Source organism: Panthera leo, chromosome A2, assembly GCF_018350215.1.
Source record: "Panthera leo isolate Ple1 chromosome A2, P.leo_Ple1_pat1.1, whole genome shotgun sequence".
NCBI classification, from domain to species: domain Eukaryota; kingdom Metazoa; phylum Chordata; class Mammalia; order Carnivora; family Felidae; genus Panthera; species Panthera leo.
In genome coordinates, this window is record NC_056680.1 from 16175994 (window position 1) to 16193671 (window position 17678).

Genomic DNA, 17678 nt, shown 5'->3' on the forward strand with positions numbered 1-17678 from the left:
ATGCACAGACAAGCAGCACACACATATATAGGTATGCACACGGGCAACTCATGCACTCACAGACACACTCAGACACAAACACACAGGCCCGCTTGTGGGCACACGCATGCACAAACACACGGGGACACACAGAGATACACATTCCACCCAGCCGAGGCGGGGGGGAGAGGGGATGCTGAGTGAGGAAAACTCTCACCCCTGCAGCTGAGTGGCTCCCCTGGAACCCTCCACCCACCCACTGCGACGCTTGTACCTACAGCTGGTGGCCGGAGCCCACACGTGGTCAGCACAGCCATATACAAGAGGCAAAAAAGGCCCAGAGGGGCAACATGACCATGACTGGGATAGAGACATATTCCGAGGGGAGTCCCAACGAGTGGGACCAAACCTCCCCAGCCAGAGCTTATCAGACACAACAGCCCCTGCTGTACCCCACCAGCCACCTCCAGCCTGCCCCCTCATCCACACAGGAAGACCGGTGGGTTCGGGCTGCAGAGTGTCTTAGGGGAACGCGTGGGACGCTCCCTTCCACTGCCAGACCAAGCCGAGTGGGGTGGTAGCTCCCAGGAACTAAGGAAGGCTGGGAGCCCCGCAGGACCATTCTGGAAGGGGCAGGCATTCTTGAGAGAGCAACGTATCCCCTGGGATCCAGGAGAGACGTGAACTTGGAGGCAGGGTCGCTTCTTGCCTGGAGATGACAGGTGTGATCCCTGCCTGCAGGACTCCGGCCCAGGGTGAGCATCCCCAGAAAGAAAAAGCTGGGATGTCCCAGTCCCATGCGGCCCCTGGAGACTTCTGAAAGAGAGCTCAGCAGTTCCCCGGCTTGGCGTCCGGGAATGAGGTGGCTGGGGCAGGCAGGAAGTGGGGGCTGCCCAGAAGGGTATCGGTCAGTCACGTGGCTCCCTGCCCTGATTGTAACCAGCGGGAGGCCCTGCTTTTCTGTGAGGGTCCTCAGCCACCATTTGTCCTGGGAGGCTAGCCAGAGTCCAGCAAGGTCACACGTACTCGGGAGACACCCCCACTAACAGAGGCCACCGCACGCCTCCCCACCAGCCAGCCAGACTCCCCGCCATAAAAGAGCAGGCCCCAGTCCCTCTCCTGCCGCCCCAGACAGGATCTGGGGCTGGGGTGGACTGCGTTGAGACAAGAAAAGGAACCGGAAAGCCTCGAAATCTGCCCAAGATGTTGTTGAGACTGGTTTCGAAGTGACCTGCAGTCTGACTGCCTCTCATCTCCACCGGGCCAAGCTGCTGCCTCTCATCTGTTTTCCTCTCCTGGACCCTCCTCCCTTATCACTCTGTTTCTGCTAGTGTCCCCCAGGCTATTCTCCACGCGCGGCAGCCAGAGTGATGCTGATAAAAATCTCCCCGGAGCACCCACCAAAGCCCATCCCGTGGCCACAGGCCCTCTGTCACCTCTCTGACTCGGGTCCCACCACCTCCCCCATGGCACCGCCTGCTCCCGCTCAGAGTCCTTGTGCCCTCTGCGGGAATGTCTTCCCTCGATGCTGCCCGGAGCAAATGCCGACGTGCCCCACGCGAATGTTCCAGCCTGCCTAGGAGGCCCTGCCTCAACCAGCGAGGACAGGAGTACCTGGATAGCCTGATTCCCTTATCCCCTCAGTAGGACAGCCAGCCATCTTCTGGAGGCCCCCAGTGGGGCTGAGCCCCCACTGTCCGCAGCACTCTCTGCTCCCATGCGCCCCACAGAGACTTCCTTTCCTTCCAGCTGCTCTCCCATGCTCCCTGGGGTCACCTCCCAGGGAGACCACTTGCATTCAGGCCCCTGTCTCAGCTGAGACATTCCATCTCTCCTTTCTTCCCATTCTCCTCTCCCCCTGCAACCGCATTCTACTTTCTGTCTCTATGAATTTGAGGACTCAAGGTACCTCATTCAAGTGGCATCACACAGCATTTGTCCATACCTGGCCTATTTCACTCAGCAGAACATCCTCAAATTTCATCCATGTTGTAACGCGTGCCAGAATGTCCTTCCTTTTTCGGGGCCGAATAACAGTCCATTGTGTGTATACACCATTCATCTGTCCGTGGGCGCTTGGCTGTTTCCACCTTGGGGCTATGGTGAATAATGGCTCTATGAACGTTGATGTGCGAGTATCTCTCTGTCCCTGCTTTCAATCCTTTCGGGCATGTACTTAGAAATGGAATTGCAGGAATCATATGGCAACGTGTGTTTAATTTTGCGATGACCCTCCGTGGCGTTTTCCACAGCCGCTGCACCATTTTACATTCCCACCGACAGCACCCACGGGTCCCAGTCTCTCCACATTCTCGCCAACGCTTGTCGTTTCGTGGGTAATCGTCATCCTAATGGGCGTGAAGTGGTATCCATAGTGGTCTGGATTTGCATTTCCCTAATTAGGGATGTTGAACATCCGTTCACATGCTAATTGGACATTTGTAGACCTTCTTTGGAGGAATGTCTGTTCAAGTCTTGCCCTGTTTTGTTTTGTTTTTTAATTTTAGAGAGAAAGAGTGCCTGTGCGGGAAAGAAAGGCAGAGGGAGAGAGAGAACCTTTGGGGCCCCATCCCAAGACCCTGGGATCACGACCTGAGCCGAAATCAAGAGTCAGACGCTCAACCGACTGAGCCACCCAGGCGCCCCAAGTCTTGCCCATCGTTGAGGCAGGTTATTAATTATTTTGCTCTTGAGTTGTAGAGATCCTTTATATATTCTGGGTATTATCTCCTCTTTTTTTTAAGTCGTTGTCCAACTATTACCTTCTCCGATCATCACCGGCCTCATTATTTAACATGTCAACTCCCTCCTAGCTCTTACACATGGGCACGCACGTGCACACACACACACACACACACACGCACCGTAAAGCCTCTTCCCCACTTTGGGTCCCTCCTCAGCCTTTATCACGTGTTGACACACTTTATGGTTGGTGACTTTGTGAGCTCCACGGGGCAGAGGTTTTGACACTTTGTCCACAACGGTGTTCCCGGGGCCTAGGCGAGAGCCTGGCAAACAGTCGGTGCTCAATAAACTCTGAGAAAATGAAAGGAAGATGAGTGGGGCTCCCGCACACTCACCCCCTCATACATACTGTCTCACACGCGCTGCGGGCGCACTCCCCACACGCGCTTACACTGACAACCCGAGCGCACTTGCAGACAGGACCCCCACCCACCACACCACACCCTCACGCAGCGACTCACACAGCCACAGGCTCACCTCACATGCTGATGCACTCACATGCACAGGAGGCCATGCAAATGCACCTTGATGGAGCTGCCTCCTGGCCTGCGGGCTGTTTCCTACCCTGTGTGGCCCACTCCTCACTCTGAGCCCCTGATCTCCCCCACACCCCCGGTCTCTAGGGCCCCCAGCCTCTCTGCAGGGCATTGCTTTTCCTCCCGATCAAAACCATGTGGATCACCTCCTCCAGGAAGTCTCCCCTCACACTCCCCACTGAACTCCAAGGGGAGGGGAGGAGCCCCGGTCCCAAGCAAGGTGTGGGCAACGGGACGGGGTTTGCAGGTCGTGTATGTACCTCCCCCTGTCATTTCAGAGACTGTACACTTATCTGCTGCTGAGAAGCCCAGGGCTGGGGAACCCACCAGGGACCCCGGATACTGCCCCAGTAAGGCCTCTTCCTCTGGCCTACAGCCACAACACAGGCAGAGTGCCTCAGTTTCCCCATCTGAGTCAGGCAGGGGTCTAAGGCCCCTTCCATTCTGATAGCCTGGAAACAAAGTTAGCTCCTGCCCTGCCATTCATTCCCAATGTGACTCAGTGTGACTGCTCTGGGCCTCGGTTTCCCCACCTGCGACACGGGCGGCCCTGGGCCCATGCCCCATGAGTCCCCGATTACTGGTGGTGGGAGGAGACAGTTCAGACACCCTAGTGGCATCCCTGTGTTGGGGGCTACAGCACAGCTCCCACCTCCAGAGGGGAGAGGGGGAGGAGCAGAGGACAAGAGCAAGGGGGGGGGGGGCACCCGGGCCTCTTCCAGCTCAGCCCTACTCCTACCTGTGCCCCTGGACGCAGGCGCAGGGGATTTGGGCACACCGGACAGGATAGTTTGAAGGGGAGAAAGGAGGCAGGATCTCGGCATGACTCCCCTCATTTTGTCCAGGGCTAACCATGTGGGGCTCATACATATTACAGAAGTCAACCAAAGGGCCACAGAGGGGAAAGAAGGAAGGAGGGAGAGAGGGAAGGAAGAAAGGAATGAATGAGGAAGAAAGGAAGGACAGAAGCCGTTTATTCATGAGGCCCCTGGGGTGAAGACAGGGAGGCACAGCTCATAGAGGGAGATGACAGGCACACGGAGATCTGCAGGGCGGTGCGGAGGGAGCTGGTGTAGGAGCCTCGATGCCCTCCCTTGCTCCCCACAACTCCAGGCCACTGGTGTCAGCGCTGAGAGTGGGGGATGAGCGGTCCCCAGCATGGCCTCCCTGGGCTCCCTGAGAGCAAAGGCGGTCACTGGTTACAGAGGACAGGGCGGAGCGAGGCAGCAGGATGCCAACTGAGAACTGGAGTTGGTGGGGATGGGGAGGTGGCGATAAGGGATCCGGATGACAGCGCGTGAGGCCATCTCTGCTCTCAGCAGAGGCCCCAGCTGGTTTGGAAAGAAGTGGGGGGGTCTCACCTGCGATAGGAGGCTCAGCTGGCCATGATGTGCTTCACGAATGCTGGAAGGAAGGGGAGAGTGAGTGGCAGGGCTCAAGCACTGGGTAGCCAAGGGCGGGAGCCTAGGGTCCCAGTCCCCACCCCCGACCCCCCACCGGCTCCTGGCCTGCTGAGCAGCACCTTCGTAGTTGATGCAGCCATTGGAGTCTTCCTGCCCCGCCATCAATTTCTCCACCTCATCTTCCGTCAGCCTCTCACCTGGTGGGGCGGGAGGCTGAGTCAGCACCCCCGGAAGGTGCGAAGGGTGCGGGGACCCCCTGAGCCCCTCTGGGTGGTGGGTTTGCCTCCCTAGTGCTCCCACACCTCACTTTGGCATGGCCATCCCAGCTCACAAGGCCTCGGCCATCACCCCCATTTCTGAGTCCAGGGGAATCAGTGACAAGTCAAAAACGGTGGAACCTGGGGTGCAGGCCTGGTACCCCCTCCAAGCCTGGGCTCTGTCCTTAAAAAGCCAGCTTGGCGTTCAAGTCACCAGCATGCACTGTCCTCTTTTTTCGACGGGCTGCTGGGGGTCCTCCCATCACGAGGAGGCCAGCCCCACCATGTCCCCAGAAGCAGTTCCCCAGGGCGGTCTTTTGAGGCTCGAGGAAGGACCCTTGAGGGGTGATGGTGGAGGACACCAAGAGACAACATCTCTGTTCTCCAGACAAGTCTGCCACGCTCCTGCCTCTGGGTTTTGTGTGCTGTGTGGGTTCCCTCACTGAGGTGGGGGGCGACCTCCTACCCCCAGCCACACACACAACCCAGAGACCAGCACAGGGCTAAGCACGCAGTAGGAGTTCAGTCAACGTTTGGTACGGGGAAAAGCTGCTTTGAGCAGACATAGTAGGTGCTCAATAAACATTTGCTGTACAAAAAAGCTTCTTTGAGAAGGGAGTGCCCCTGCCAGCCAGATGATGGGGGTCTGGATGTCCAAGAGGCAGGCGCCTAACCTACTGGGCCACTTACTTGCCATGTCCCTGGGATGTGACCTCAAGACAACGAACACCGGGACTGAGTTGATCCTGCTGGATACGCCACACTGCCCTACCCTGTCCCCAGAGCTGTCCTCAGCCCCCTGGGGTTCTGTGAGCTGCACCAACACCTTCTCTTCCTCCCTACCTAAGTCTCTAAATTCCCCACATTGCTGTCGCCTGCCATAGAGGCTTCTTGACTGTCACTCTCTCCATTTCAGACATGAGACACAGGCTCGCCTGGTGACGAGTGGTTTCTCCCAGGATGCCCCGTGAGGGAGGAGTGGGGGTGAGGAGGACGCGGCCCTCACCTAGAGTGGCCAGCACGTGGCGGAGCTCGGCACCCATGACAGTGCCATTGCCCTCTTTGTCGAAGACCCGCAGCCCCTCCACAAAGTCCTCATAGGTGCCTGTGTCCTTGTTCTTGGAAATGTGCTGGAGCATGGGCAGGAAGGTGTCAAAGTCCATCATCTTGGTGTTAAGCTCTGTGGAGAGATGGTCCTTGGTCCCACGCTCTGAGGGGCGGGATGGGCACACCCTTCCACTGTGCCTTATGGTGAAGGGCTGTGGCCCTCACACGGTCCCAAAGCACTCTCTACACCCGTTAGCCATTTACAAAGCACTTCACCATCACGAGGCACTTCACAGTCAACGGAGAAATGCATTGTTTACATAATCCTTTGCTGTCCACAAGGACGGTTGGCTGCAGTGCTCTGTCTAGAGCCTCTGCTCTCCTTTGGGGAAACCCTCCTAGATAGTGTCATTTTCTAATAGACCCCACCCTCCCCACAACCTGTGATTGGCCAGGAGCAGTGGGGCCAATCAGAGACCGTCCCTGGGACTTTTGAACCTGGGGAGAGGGCTTAAGTCTCACTCTTCCTCAGGGCAAAGTAGGCAAACCTCTCTGGCAAAAACGGTGAGGGAATCTGGGGCCCGGAGCCCCAGAGAGATGTGGAGGAGACAAGGAAGGGCCACGGAGCAGAGGGTGGCCAAGGCTGGGTGCCCCCCCCCCCCGCCCGCCCTCACACCAGCCACGGCAGCTCATTTGCACTGTCAGTTTCCTATCTGGCGAATAAGCGTGGGGCCAGATGGCCCAGCAAACTCACTGCTTGTTGCCCCGTCGGCATCGCCTGAGACCAGCTCAGTGTCCTCATCCAGACAATGGGAAGATGTCAGGAGAACCCAGAGCAGGGAGGGTCCCACGTTGTCCCACCACAGACGGCGCCCCCCCCAGCGGCCTCCCCGGGGCCTGGCACTCACGCATACCAACCTTCTTGCTTTGGTCTCCCCAGGACGCGGAGCACCTCGGCCTGCGTAGGGTTCTGGCCCAGCGCCCGCAGGACATCCCCGCACTGCCCGTATGTGATCTTCATCTCACACTTGGGTGTGCGGTCGAACAGCATGAAGGCTTCCTTGAATTCTGCCAGGAGAGGGCGTGAACCGGGGACACGCCCAGAGTCAGCCCACCCCACTCACGCTGCACTGGCAGGACTCTCAGGCTGGGGACCCTGGGCCCCACCCTGCCACCCTCGGGCTCAAGACCCTCACTCACCTTCAATCTGCTCTGGTGTAAACTCGATCTGAAAGGAGACCCCAAAGATTCTGAGTGCCTGGCTCAGAGGGTGGGACCAGGCCTCCTCCCAGGCACTTCCAGGGGCACAACCCAGGCCTCAGCCTCTTGGCCACCCGACTTGTCCCCGTTCCAGCACCCACAACCTCCTGCCATCGACCCTGGCACCTTCCTGCCTTCTTCCCCCTCCTGACCTGTTAGAACGAGGGCCTTCAGTCTGCATGTGCTCAGACCCTGATGGCGGTGGGGGGAGGGGGCGGGGGACCGCATCTGGGGAAGAGGTGAGAAGGCTGGCCCGGTGCCCTGAGTCCCCAGCTCAGCCTAGGCCTTACCTGTCACCCCTGGTCCTGGACAGAGGTGTCTGAAGCCACAAGATTTGATCAGACTGGCTTTGCCCCCACCCCCGGCAGGCCTGGGGGCCCAACGGGCAGGACCATCCACAGGAGAGAGACAGGAGGCCTCAACTCCTTGTGGAGGGTGACAGGAGGGGGAAGGGGGAAGGTACAGGCCAGATCGTTTCTGTCAGCATGAGAGCATATCCACAGGAATGCACGCGTGTGTGTGAGAGAGAGGCACGTGTGTATATTCACACACATGTGTGCATCTGCAAGTGTTTACACGCGCCTGTCCCGCACAGGGCCCTCAAGGCTAGGCACTGTCACTCACATGGCCCCGCTCTACAATGGGGTCTTACACACCCCTTCCATAAGCCCGAGGCCACCCCCACCGAAGCAGAGCATGGGGCCAGGGGGGTGTGGGTGAGTGTTTGCTGAGGCCACATCAGAGCCACCTGAGGTCAGGAGGCCTCCTGGGACCTGGTTTCCCCCTCCTCACCCGATACCAGGTCTATTTTTATCACGGCAGTCACTCGCCCCAAGGTCAAGGTCGCAGGAGGGAAAGGAGCTTGGGGGAGGGGGCGTGACTGGCACCTCTTCCACTGCTGCTCCCTGGGAGCCCCACCGACCTCCACCTCCACGGCACACATCAGCGCAGAGGAACCCTGCCACCTTGTCGTGCTTGTCCCCACCCAGTGCTGGGAAGAACAAGTTGTTGCTCCCGGCCCCCTGCGAGCTCTCTCGGCACCAGGAAGCCTGCTGACATTAGGCTGCCTGGCCTCCTGGCAAAGCCTCCTGCCCTTCACTGGCCGGCCCGAGGGGCTCCCTACACCCTCCTCTCGGAGGGGAGTCTGTGCCCGCCGCAGATCCGGGGAGACTGGACAACGCCACCTTGGGCCTGGAGTGGTCGGACCTCAGCAGGGGGCCTGTGGGACACGAGTTTGGACACAGGGGGTGGCTGGGGCTCAGGGAGCCAACTCCAAAGAGCACTTTCTGTGAACAGTTCCTGGTAGCCTGCAAGGAAGGTTTATTACCCCATTTCACATCTGGGGAAACCGAGCCCCAGAGCAGTGAACAGGAGGGAACAATGTTGGGATTTGAACCCGGGTCTTGAGGGACAAGGTAGGCGCCCCGGGAAGGGCTCACGAACGGGAGACGGTTCTGTGCAGTTGGGCCACAGGTCTGGCTGGACAGGCAGGAGCTGTGTAGGGCTGGGGGAGCTCCACAGGGCAGGGTGGCAGTGACCAGTGGCCAGCCACGAACAGGGGACAGGCAGGACACGGGGGATGTGCCACTATGCAAATACCACAGGTGGGAGTCATGGCTCTCCCTCCAAGTTTAGACTCTGAGAAAGAATCTCTGGTTCCACTGGTCACGGCCCCAAGACCAATTTCCTACATGATCTACTCAGCCTGTGCCTCAACTTCCCTACCTAAAAGCTGAGGCTTGACTAAGTCTGGGGCTCGGCCACTCTGGTAGAGGTGAGTGTGACCCAGCCTGGGCAGGGGCCTCACTTCCTCATCCTCTCCCCCCAGGCCACCCTGGGGGACTTGGCGTGGACGTGAGACCCCGCTGCTAGACAAGGAAGATCTCCACTTGGCCACAGGGGTTGGGTCCAGGCAGCTCCGGGATTCCCCAAGGATGTGAGGTCCAGAGAGAAGGGCAAGAGACAGTTTCCAGAGCCAGCAAAAGACTTGCCCTTCGGCGGCACTGGGGGAGTCCTGCCTGATGTCTGACAACCATCCCTCCTGCTGCAGCCCTCCGGATGCCTGAAAGCCCCCAGGGCCTGTCTGACCTCTGCGTGGAGGCTTCCAGGGTCAGCTCAGTGCTCACTTTCTAGAGTCTGGCCTGCCACTGAGTAGGTCCACTCTGGGATCCACTGACTTGCCCCGTCCTTCCTGCTGAAACCCAGCTCCCACACCCACCTTGATTTTGGAGGCATCAAACTCCACTTCCTTGGGGCGCTCGGGCTCCGGTGCAGGTGCGGGCGGTGGCGCGGGAGCCGCCTTGGCTGCTTTGGCGTCGTCCTTCTTGGGGTCTGGCTTTTTGGGGGCCATGGGAGCTGTAAGCAGAGAGGGATGTGGAGAGATGGAAAGCAGAGAGCAGGGTAGGTGAGGCTCCCAGGCCTGGCCTTTATCCTGTCCGGACACCTCCTGACCCCAGTCCCCCCCACCCCCACAGTGCACAATAGGGACAGGGCCATAAAAGGACATTGGCTAAGCTCAGGGGCTATTTCGGGGCCTGGGGAGGGCATTGTTCGGGCTCGGGAATGGGTGGGGAAGAGGGAGGGCCCTCCCTTCCTCCCAATCACCTGTTGGGGAGAGGGAGGGGGAGGAGAGGACCGAAGCCACTGCTCAACACACACCACTCACCCTCAAATGCACACGCACCCATAGGCACAGCAGCCCTGATGCCCCTCGGCAAGTCAATACACTGAACAGGACCCGAAGGCTGGACCGGAGCGTGTTGTGTCAGGAGCAGAAGGGTTGTGATCACCTAAGGGCACCTCTTGAGTTAAATTTCCCATCTGTGCACCGAATTCCCGTGTGTGTGTATGTGTGTGTGTGTGTGTGTGTGTGTGTGTGTGTGCGCGCGCGCGCGCGCGCATGTGGCTGTTTGTGTATGTCTGTCTGTCTATGGTGGGAGGCGTGTATCTGTGTGTGTTGTCCAGGTGTCTTCATGCTTGGTGGGGGAGGTCCTCGTGTGCGCCTCTGTGTCTCGTGGGGAACGGCCCGTGCCCATCTCCGTGTTGGCTCTGCGGGTCTGTCGGGGTGTTTATACGTACGCACATGTCTGTGTGTATCTCTGTGAGCGTGTCCGTGAGTGTCGCTTCCGTGTGTTTGTGTCTGGGTGTTTATAAGTATCTGTGTGTGTCTGCTCAAGGCTCGCAGGCAGCTGTGGCCCCGGGCGGGGCGGGGGGGGGGGGGGTGGCGCTCCGGGAAGGCCCCAAGTGGCAACGGAATGTGCGCGGCTGGCCCCTCGCCGGCTCCCGTTTCACCTCATTTCCCATCTCCTCTCCCCCCACTGCCCTCTGCCTGCGGACCACTTTATTTATGCCTCTGAGGGACCTCAGGGAGCCAAGCGAGATTTGCAACCCCCACCCCCGCCCCGGCACCCACCCCGTGCCCAGGTCTCACCAGAGGGCAGTGACAGAGGGCAGCCTGGCCAGGCCACCACTTGGGAAAGCGGGGGAGGTGGGAAGGCTGAGCTGGCATGAGGCCCCTCCGGGCCCAGAACTGTGAGAGTGGGGACATCTTGTGAGCACATTGGGCTTCCTCCCTCTGTGCCGGGGGTGGGAAGGAGGTGCTCCTTGTTATTTTTAAGTGCCCGGAGCCTTTGACAGAAACTTCAGAGGCAATGCCTCACCCATCCAGACCCCAGGGGGGATTCCTGGGTGTGGAGAGGGGCTGGGGCTGGAGCCTGGGGTGGGGGGGAGGATTCACAGGGGCCTCCCCCTCCTGGGGTCCCCCCACCATCTACCTGCTGAGCCCAGGTCGCTCTGATCCTGTCACTCGTCCTCACCAAAAGGGGGAGAGCAGTGGAACAGACGGGGCCGGGTCCCCCCCCCCCCCAGCTAGAACACAGGAAATGCCTCCCCTCATCTGGAGGACAGAACACCCCACATCTGGAAATCTGACAACATCCGGTGCTGGGGGGGGGGGGGCAAGTTTTTCACTTTCCTTCCAGATGTTTGGCAAAAGTATTGAGAAAAAAAGGGGTGGGGGGAGGGTCCACAGAGACAAGCCAGAAATACCACAAGAGAAGACAGCCAGAGGAGGACACACAGAGAGAGAGGCTCTTGGGCGGCCCCACTGCCCAGGCCCGATGGCCCTCAAGACAACTGACTCTGGATGTCCCACAGGGACTCCAGCCACCCACAGGCACAACCAGTGAGACACTACCCAGTCCCCTTTCACTCATGATGGGTGAAACCAAGACCCAGGGCAGAGGACACACTCAGGGTCACCCAGACTTCTGATCTCGTTCCTTTCGTCCACACATGACTGCCATATCTCAGAAACCACTCGACACCAGCTTGAACAGGGGTAGGTGAGTGACATAGGGCTCCTGACCGGCAGCTGCCAGGTCCGTGCTACGGGGTGGGACAGGCTGATGCAGCCAGCCGGAGCCATACTGCACCACGTCCTCTGCTTGGGAGAACGTTGGGGGGGAGGGGGGCCTCTGTCCCCTTCCCTCATGCACAGGGCAGGTGCGGTCCTGCAGTGGGGACATTGTGCACAGAACCACCTTCCACTGCCTCCTGAGGGCTTAGACGGAGGCAGGGGCCAGGTCTTTGACTGCTGAGCTCTGGTTCCTGGGAGCCACAGCATCCCCAGGGCTCACCCTGCGGGACCTGTCTCAACCTCAAGCTAATGCCCAGCCCCCCAGCAGGGGCTCTGCAGGGATCAGTCTCCTCCATTGCCAGCAGGACAGGCTGTTGAGGCCAGAAGCAAGGCAGGGGGTGGGCTGGTGGGCAGGCAGGTGAGCAGTAAGGAGGGCCACTCTAAGGTGTGGCTCTCCTCTCTCTCTCCCAGCTCCCAGCCTGAGCTCTGTGTCCCTTAGGAAGGACAGCCTGCAGGCAAGATCCTGGCAGGGCCTGTGGGGTCTGGAGAGCCTGGCTCTTATCCCTCCGGTGCCGCCAGCCCCGGTGTCTGAGTGGTGACCGGTCTGATGCAGACTCACAGGTACTACAGTCCAGAGCCTTCTGGGGGGCAACTACCTTGCCCCCCTCTCTCTCCAGCCAAGGGGAATGCTGGGGAAGATATGGGCCCTAACTTCTGAGGGGCCCATGGATAGAGGCAGAAGACCTCAGGCCACACTGGCCTCCTTCTAGGTTATTTCCAGCCCGCATACCTTTTGCATAGGCTGTTTCCTCCCCTCGTCTGGGACCCTGGCCATGGCTTGCTCCTTGTCATCCCCTGATCTCAGTGATATGTCACCTCCTCTGCGAAGCCTTCTCAGACTACCCTGGACCTGCTCTTTCTGCCTTGTCTCTCACTCAGACTCCCCATCGCGGTGCACCCTAAAACGAGCCTGTTTCTTTGTTGTTTTGTTTCTTATGTGGATTCCCACCCTCCCCCCCATCCCATGAGGGTCAGCTGGCACAGAGGAAATTTTGTTCTTTCGCATCTGTATATTCCCAGAGTCTACGACAGAGCCTGGTACACAGTAGGCACTCAATAAATGTCGGATGAGCAGATGTCCCAAAACATCTCAGTTTTACCCATTCCTCACACGGGGACTGGGACCTATTGCTAAACTCCACCCATGGGGTGGTGTCAGGGGAGATTGAGGAGGGGGGATTGGCCGGAAGACTGGTAGGAGCCTGGGTCGCTGCAAGGGGCACCCCAGGACAGGAGTACAGTCAGCAGCTGCGGCCACCTCAGCCCAGGCCTGCGCCGTCTGCCACTCCCACCCGCTGGCTGGGACTCCTGTCACTAGCCTGAAGAAACACTGTGACCCCGTGCTATAGGCAGTGACTTGACCATGAAGACCAGCCAGCAGGGGGCGTAAAAGGGATAGAAACCAGCCAACCCCCAGGACCCAGGATCCCGAACCAGAACCCAGAATCCAGAACTGGAACCTGGAACCCCAAGCCCCGACTCCGGTTTCAAATCTCAGGATCTGAACCTCAAAACTAGAACCTGGAACCCAGAGCCCAGGACCTGACCCCACTCCGGAGACCCAGACTTTAAAACCCGGGATGCCAAACCCAGACCCTCAATCCAGACTCCAGACCCAAGACCCCAGGCCGAGGAGCAGGACTGTCAACCCAGAGTCCAGACCCAGGACTCAAGACCCAGGACCCAGGACTGTCAACCCAGACCCCGGACCCAGGACCCGGGACCCAGGACCCAGGACGGGGGCTTGCTGGCTCCCCAGAGTGGCACTGCTGACATCTCTGTGTAGACAAGGGCGGGGAAGGGGGGAGGGTAAACGCTTGGCAAACAGCAGGGGTGAGTGCTTGGCAGACCTTCCTGTAATGTTCAGAGGGGCATGAGGAATGTCCCTCATCCTGTCAGAGCCAATTCGGGGAGCTCAGAATATGGTGGCCACGTGGAGAGGGTGGTGGAGGGTGACGGGAGGGAGGGATGGACAAGGCCTGGCTGTCCTTTAGGCTCAGGAGCCAGAGGCAGGGAAGGAGGGTCGGGCTCTTGTCCCCCTGGCCGCAGGCTCCACAGGCCGTCCTGGCCCGCCCCAGCCCGCCCCTCCTGGCCTGAGGCCTCTGGGCTGGGACGCAGGCCCACACTTCCCGGAGGAGTCGAGAACGCGGCCTGGGCCAGACCCAGAGCCTTAGAAGTAGGTCAAATGTTGCCGTGCAGCAGGTCCTGGGGACCCCGTCCAGGCGTGGGCAAGCCCACGGGCAGCAGCTCACCCACCAGGGCACCCGTGTGTATCCACATAGACGTGAACCCACCACCACGTGTTGGGTGCCCATAAGCACAGACCCCACGCAGGGCCCCCGGTCCCTGCCCAGCTGCACAGATGGGGGCACTGAGGCACCCCCCCCCCCCAGAGAGGCAGCAGCTGCCCAGCAACTCTGGCCAGAGGTGGCACGAGGCAGACACGAGGAGCAGGAGGACAGGAATTTCTGCACCATTCCATGGCCCTGGGGCCTTGGGTGAAAGTCTGACTCCAAAGAGGACTTCCCAGCAGGGCTGCTATGCCACCAACAGGATGTGGCCTGCTTCCCGGAGCATAGCCCCAGGCCTTGAAAGACGGGAAGGAGTGGCCAAGGGGGAAGCAGGAGACTCTGTACGCTCTTGTGACCCAGGCTGGTCCTGGCTTCTCTGGGCCTCAGTTTCCCCATCTGTACAATGGCCATGGTGGGGCGAGGTGACAGTCACTGCCCCAGAGTCCCAGTCCATCCTCACCACCCCCACACCACACACAGACAACTCTGTCCTCAGCAGGCCAAACACAACCCTCAGGCCCCTCCCTCTGCCCACTGTGCTGACGGGGACCAGATGCTCCAACCTTGTGGTTCTGGGGTGGGGGTGGCAGGACCCAGCGGGCTGGCAGGCAAGCCCTGGGTTTGGCCCAGGGACCTATAATCAGCTCCTGCCCCTCTGATCCCTGCCCAGGACTGACGCTTGGGGCTGTGGTGTCCTGGCCGGCTGTGGCCACGGCCGCTATATTTGGGAGCCCAATTGAGCATGAGGGAGGGGTGGGCAGGCAGGAGCCTCCAGGGACCAGCGCCTCGTGGGAGGACAGACTGGGGGACTGTTGGCCAGGCTTGGTCCGTTACAGAAGGAGGGCAGAGCCCTGACTTTAGGGGCCCAGTATGAGGGGCGTGCTCTGCTCTCAGAGGCCTGGCCTGGGGGGCATCGGTCTTGCCCTCCTCAGCTGGTCCGAGGAGGTAGATTGGAAACGGGTCTGAGAATACCGAACCCCTTATTTAGTCCAAAGAGTCAGACTGCAAGTTGGGGCCGGGCATCCTGAGTGTGTGGGAAAGGGGTAGGGGCTGACAAGGGTGAATGGGAGTGGGAAGGCTCTCCGGGGGTGAGTTTGGGGCTAGAGGGGTCTCAGACGGAAGGGACGGGAGGAGGGGTACCCATGAGCCGAGCCAAGGAATGGAGAAAGCAAGGCCCGAGGCAGGGGTCCGAAGGAACGGGGCCAGGTGCCGCCCAGTCCCTCGCCGGCATGGCCTGCGGCCTCCCTGAACTGCCCTGGACATTCCCGCCGCTGGGCCAAACCCTGTACCCTCCCACCAGCAGTTTCCCAAAGAGCAAATATTTATTGTCCTTGGAAGAAAAAAAAAGAGTCCCCTTTTAGGATCGGGGTCTGGGAACTGGTACTGAGGCTTGCAGGGGCTCGGCGGCGGCCCCAGATGACCAGAGGCCCCACCTAGACAGGCTGAGGGTGGAAGGAGCCCGGCACGGAGGCTGGCCTCGGAGGACAGGGGTCGTGGCTGCCCCGGGCTGCGGGGTGGGGGCTTTGCCCAGGCCCATTTCCCCAAGGCTTCCCCAGAACAGGTCGGAGGGTGGACAGACACTGTCACCGTGGCAGGAGGTGTGAACGCGTGTGTGCAGATGTGTGCCATCTCGTGTGCTCACGCGTGTCGCGAGAGGCCATGACCACACGCGTGTATGAGTGTGTCTGGGGGCGTCCCTCTGTGAGCCTGTTCATCTGCTGGCACGGGGCAGGGTGGGGGCATGTGGACACAACCTCTGTTGAATGGCCAATTCAGTCAAAAATGAGAGTAAATTTAGCAGGGGAAAAAAAAAAAAACCCGTCAGTCAGACGAGGAGTCTGAATTGGGCGGTTGTTTGACTGGATGGACCGACTGTCTCAGGCAAACAGTCCCTGCTGGCTGGGAGGGGGAACGGGCCCCCCCTACTCCGTGCCCATGCAGGCATGGGGGGAAACTGGAGGCGGGGACCCCCACCGACCGCAGCAGAGACGTGACACGGGGACTGAGACAGAGATGGGGACGGATTCAGAGACAGGGCAGGGAGGGTTGTGAGGCAAGCCAGAGACAAAGAGAGAACCCAGGGTGGGAGCAGCTTCCCAGGGCCACCAGACGAGGTGCGCGCGCACCGGGCCCTCAGCTGGGAGCCGGGATACGGCAGGTTCGGCCTCACCCGCGAGCAGCCCAGAGTGGACAGGAAAGGGGCCCCAGACCAGGGTGCGGGAAGAGAGCGAGGCCACGGGCGGCAGTGACAGCGGGGGTGGTGGCGGGAACGTAGGCAGCGCAGGGTTCAGTGATGGCAGTGGCGGAGGTGACGGCAGGAGGGTGACTAGGAGGTGATGGTGGTGATGGCAGAAGAGGCGATGATGACCGGGAGGGCCTCCCTCCCCGTCCCCTTGCACACGCCACCTAGTCGTGGTGGCCCCACCAGACCCACACACTCCACCCAGCACCAGCTGTGTCCTTGTGCCTCCAGTGGCCACACAAACACCCTCTGTGGCCCAGGGTGTGGAACTGCATAAAAATGGCCCAAGCCCCCAGCCAGGAATAGTTAGGATCAATTCCGGTACCTGCCTCTGCAGATATTTATATATCCGCCCCACCTACCCTGTCTAAAACACAACACACTCACTCACACACATACACACACACACACACACACACACACACACTCAGAAATACCATAGTCAGGCTAACCTGCTCTTGCTGTGAGTCCCTGTCTGTCTGGAAATACTCACTGGGCCCTAGACACTCCCCACACCACCTGGTCCCTTTCCACCAACGCCAGGGCCAACAGGAATCACACGGAAGCGTGTATGTGCACACACGCACACACGCCCCGTCCACGGGGGCTTGCACCAAGAGCAACCACGCTCCCACGCGCACACCTTTAAACATAAATCTTCACACCATATAGATGCGTTTGCACAAATGTTTATACACATGTGTACCTGCCTGTGCGCACACATGCACCCACACATATGCCTGTCGCACGCATATGCACACACACTCGTGTGCCTCCGCATACACGCACACCTAGCACATCACACCTCTGAGCTCACTGGGACAGAAAGAGTTCTGGGTGGGAATTAGGAGGAGCGAGAAGGAGGAGAGATCAGGGAGATCGGGGAACCACAGCAGGCCTGCCTGATGAGGTCTGGGAGATCATGTGAGCACACATGAGTGTGAGTGAGTGTGTGTGTGTGTGTGTGTGTGTGTGTGTGTGTGTGTGTACATCCAGGTGTTTGGGACCTTTTCACTGCCTCCTCCCTGGCCCCCACCCCCACTCCTGTTCACAGAGGGAAAATAGAGGCCAGAGCACAGCAGCTGGGCCTGGGGAGGTCAGCGTCCCCAGGTTTGGGGCTCTCAGGCCTTAGCATCTGTGTTATTCTTGGCAAACCCAGGCCAGATAAGCACGGGGGTCAGAGCTCGGCTCTCGTGGGAAAGGACTCTCTGGAAGTCTCCCGACCCATTCCTTTCCCAGAACCTGGACCCCAGAGCAGGCAGGGGTGAGGGCAAAGGGAAAGAGCAATGGCCGAGGGACAGGCAAGTCCTCATCAGGCTGGCCTTGAGGGCCAGGGTGGGAGAACACAGCAGGTTCAGACACTCACAGATGCCCAGGAACGTGGAGTGACCCCTCAAACCAGCCCAGGGATGCCCAAGTGCACAGCCGGAGCACAAGGAGAGGGGCCATGACAGGCACCCAGCTCTCTGCAGCGGCGGGACTTGAGCCCCTCTGCTCCAGG

The 17678-nt window shown here is 59.8% G+C and overlaps 1 protein-coding gene across 2 annotated transcripts; it reads right to left on the minus strand.

Moving 5' to 3' along the window:
* Positions 1 to 4213: 4213 nt before the first annotated feature.
* Positions 4214 to 9645, minus strand: MYL3 (myosin light chain 3). Of its 2 annotated transcripts, none has more exons than XM_042927513.1 (7): positions 9446 to 9644; positions 7168 to 7195; positions 6886 to 7035; positions 5927 to 6100; positions 4783 to 4860; positions 4622 to 4664; positions 4214 to 4436 (listed from the first exon to the last, which is right to left on the minus strand). In XM_042927513.1, the coding sequence occupies exons 1-6, from the start codon at positions 9575 to 9577 to the stop codon at positions 4636 to 4638; spliced, it is 591 nt and encodes a 196-aa protein (XP_042783447.1). In that variant the 5' UTR covers positions 9578 to 9644; the 3' UTR covers positions 4214 to 4436; positions 4622 to 4635. The 2 variants fall into 2 exon arrangements, with proteins under 2 accessions (XP_042783447.1, XP_042783448.1); XM_042927514.1 differs by having other exon boundaries at positions 4434 to 4505; positions 9446 to 9645.
* Positions 9646 to 17678: the final 8033 nt, after the last annotated feature.

Coding starts and splice junctions, on each gene's coding strand:
- MYL3 (XM_042927513.1), bottom strand. CDS start 9,577: ATGGCCCCCAAAAAGCCAGACCCCAAGAAGGACGACGCCAAAGCAGCC. Junction 6,101..6,885: donor GGGGAGACCAAAGCAAGAAG/GTTGGTATGCGT, acceptor ATCTCTCCACAG/AGCTTAACACCAAGATGATG. Junction 4,861..5,926: donor CCACGTGCTGGCCACTCTAG/GTGAGGGCCGCG, acceptor CCGCCCCACCAG/GTGAGAGGCTGACGGAAGAT.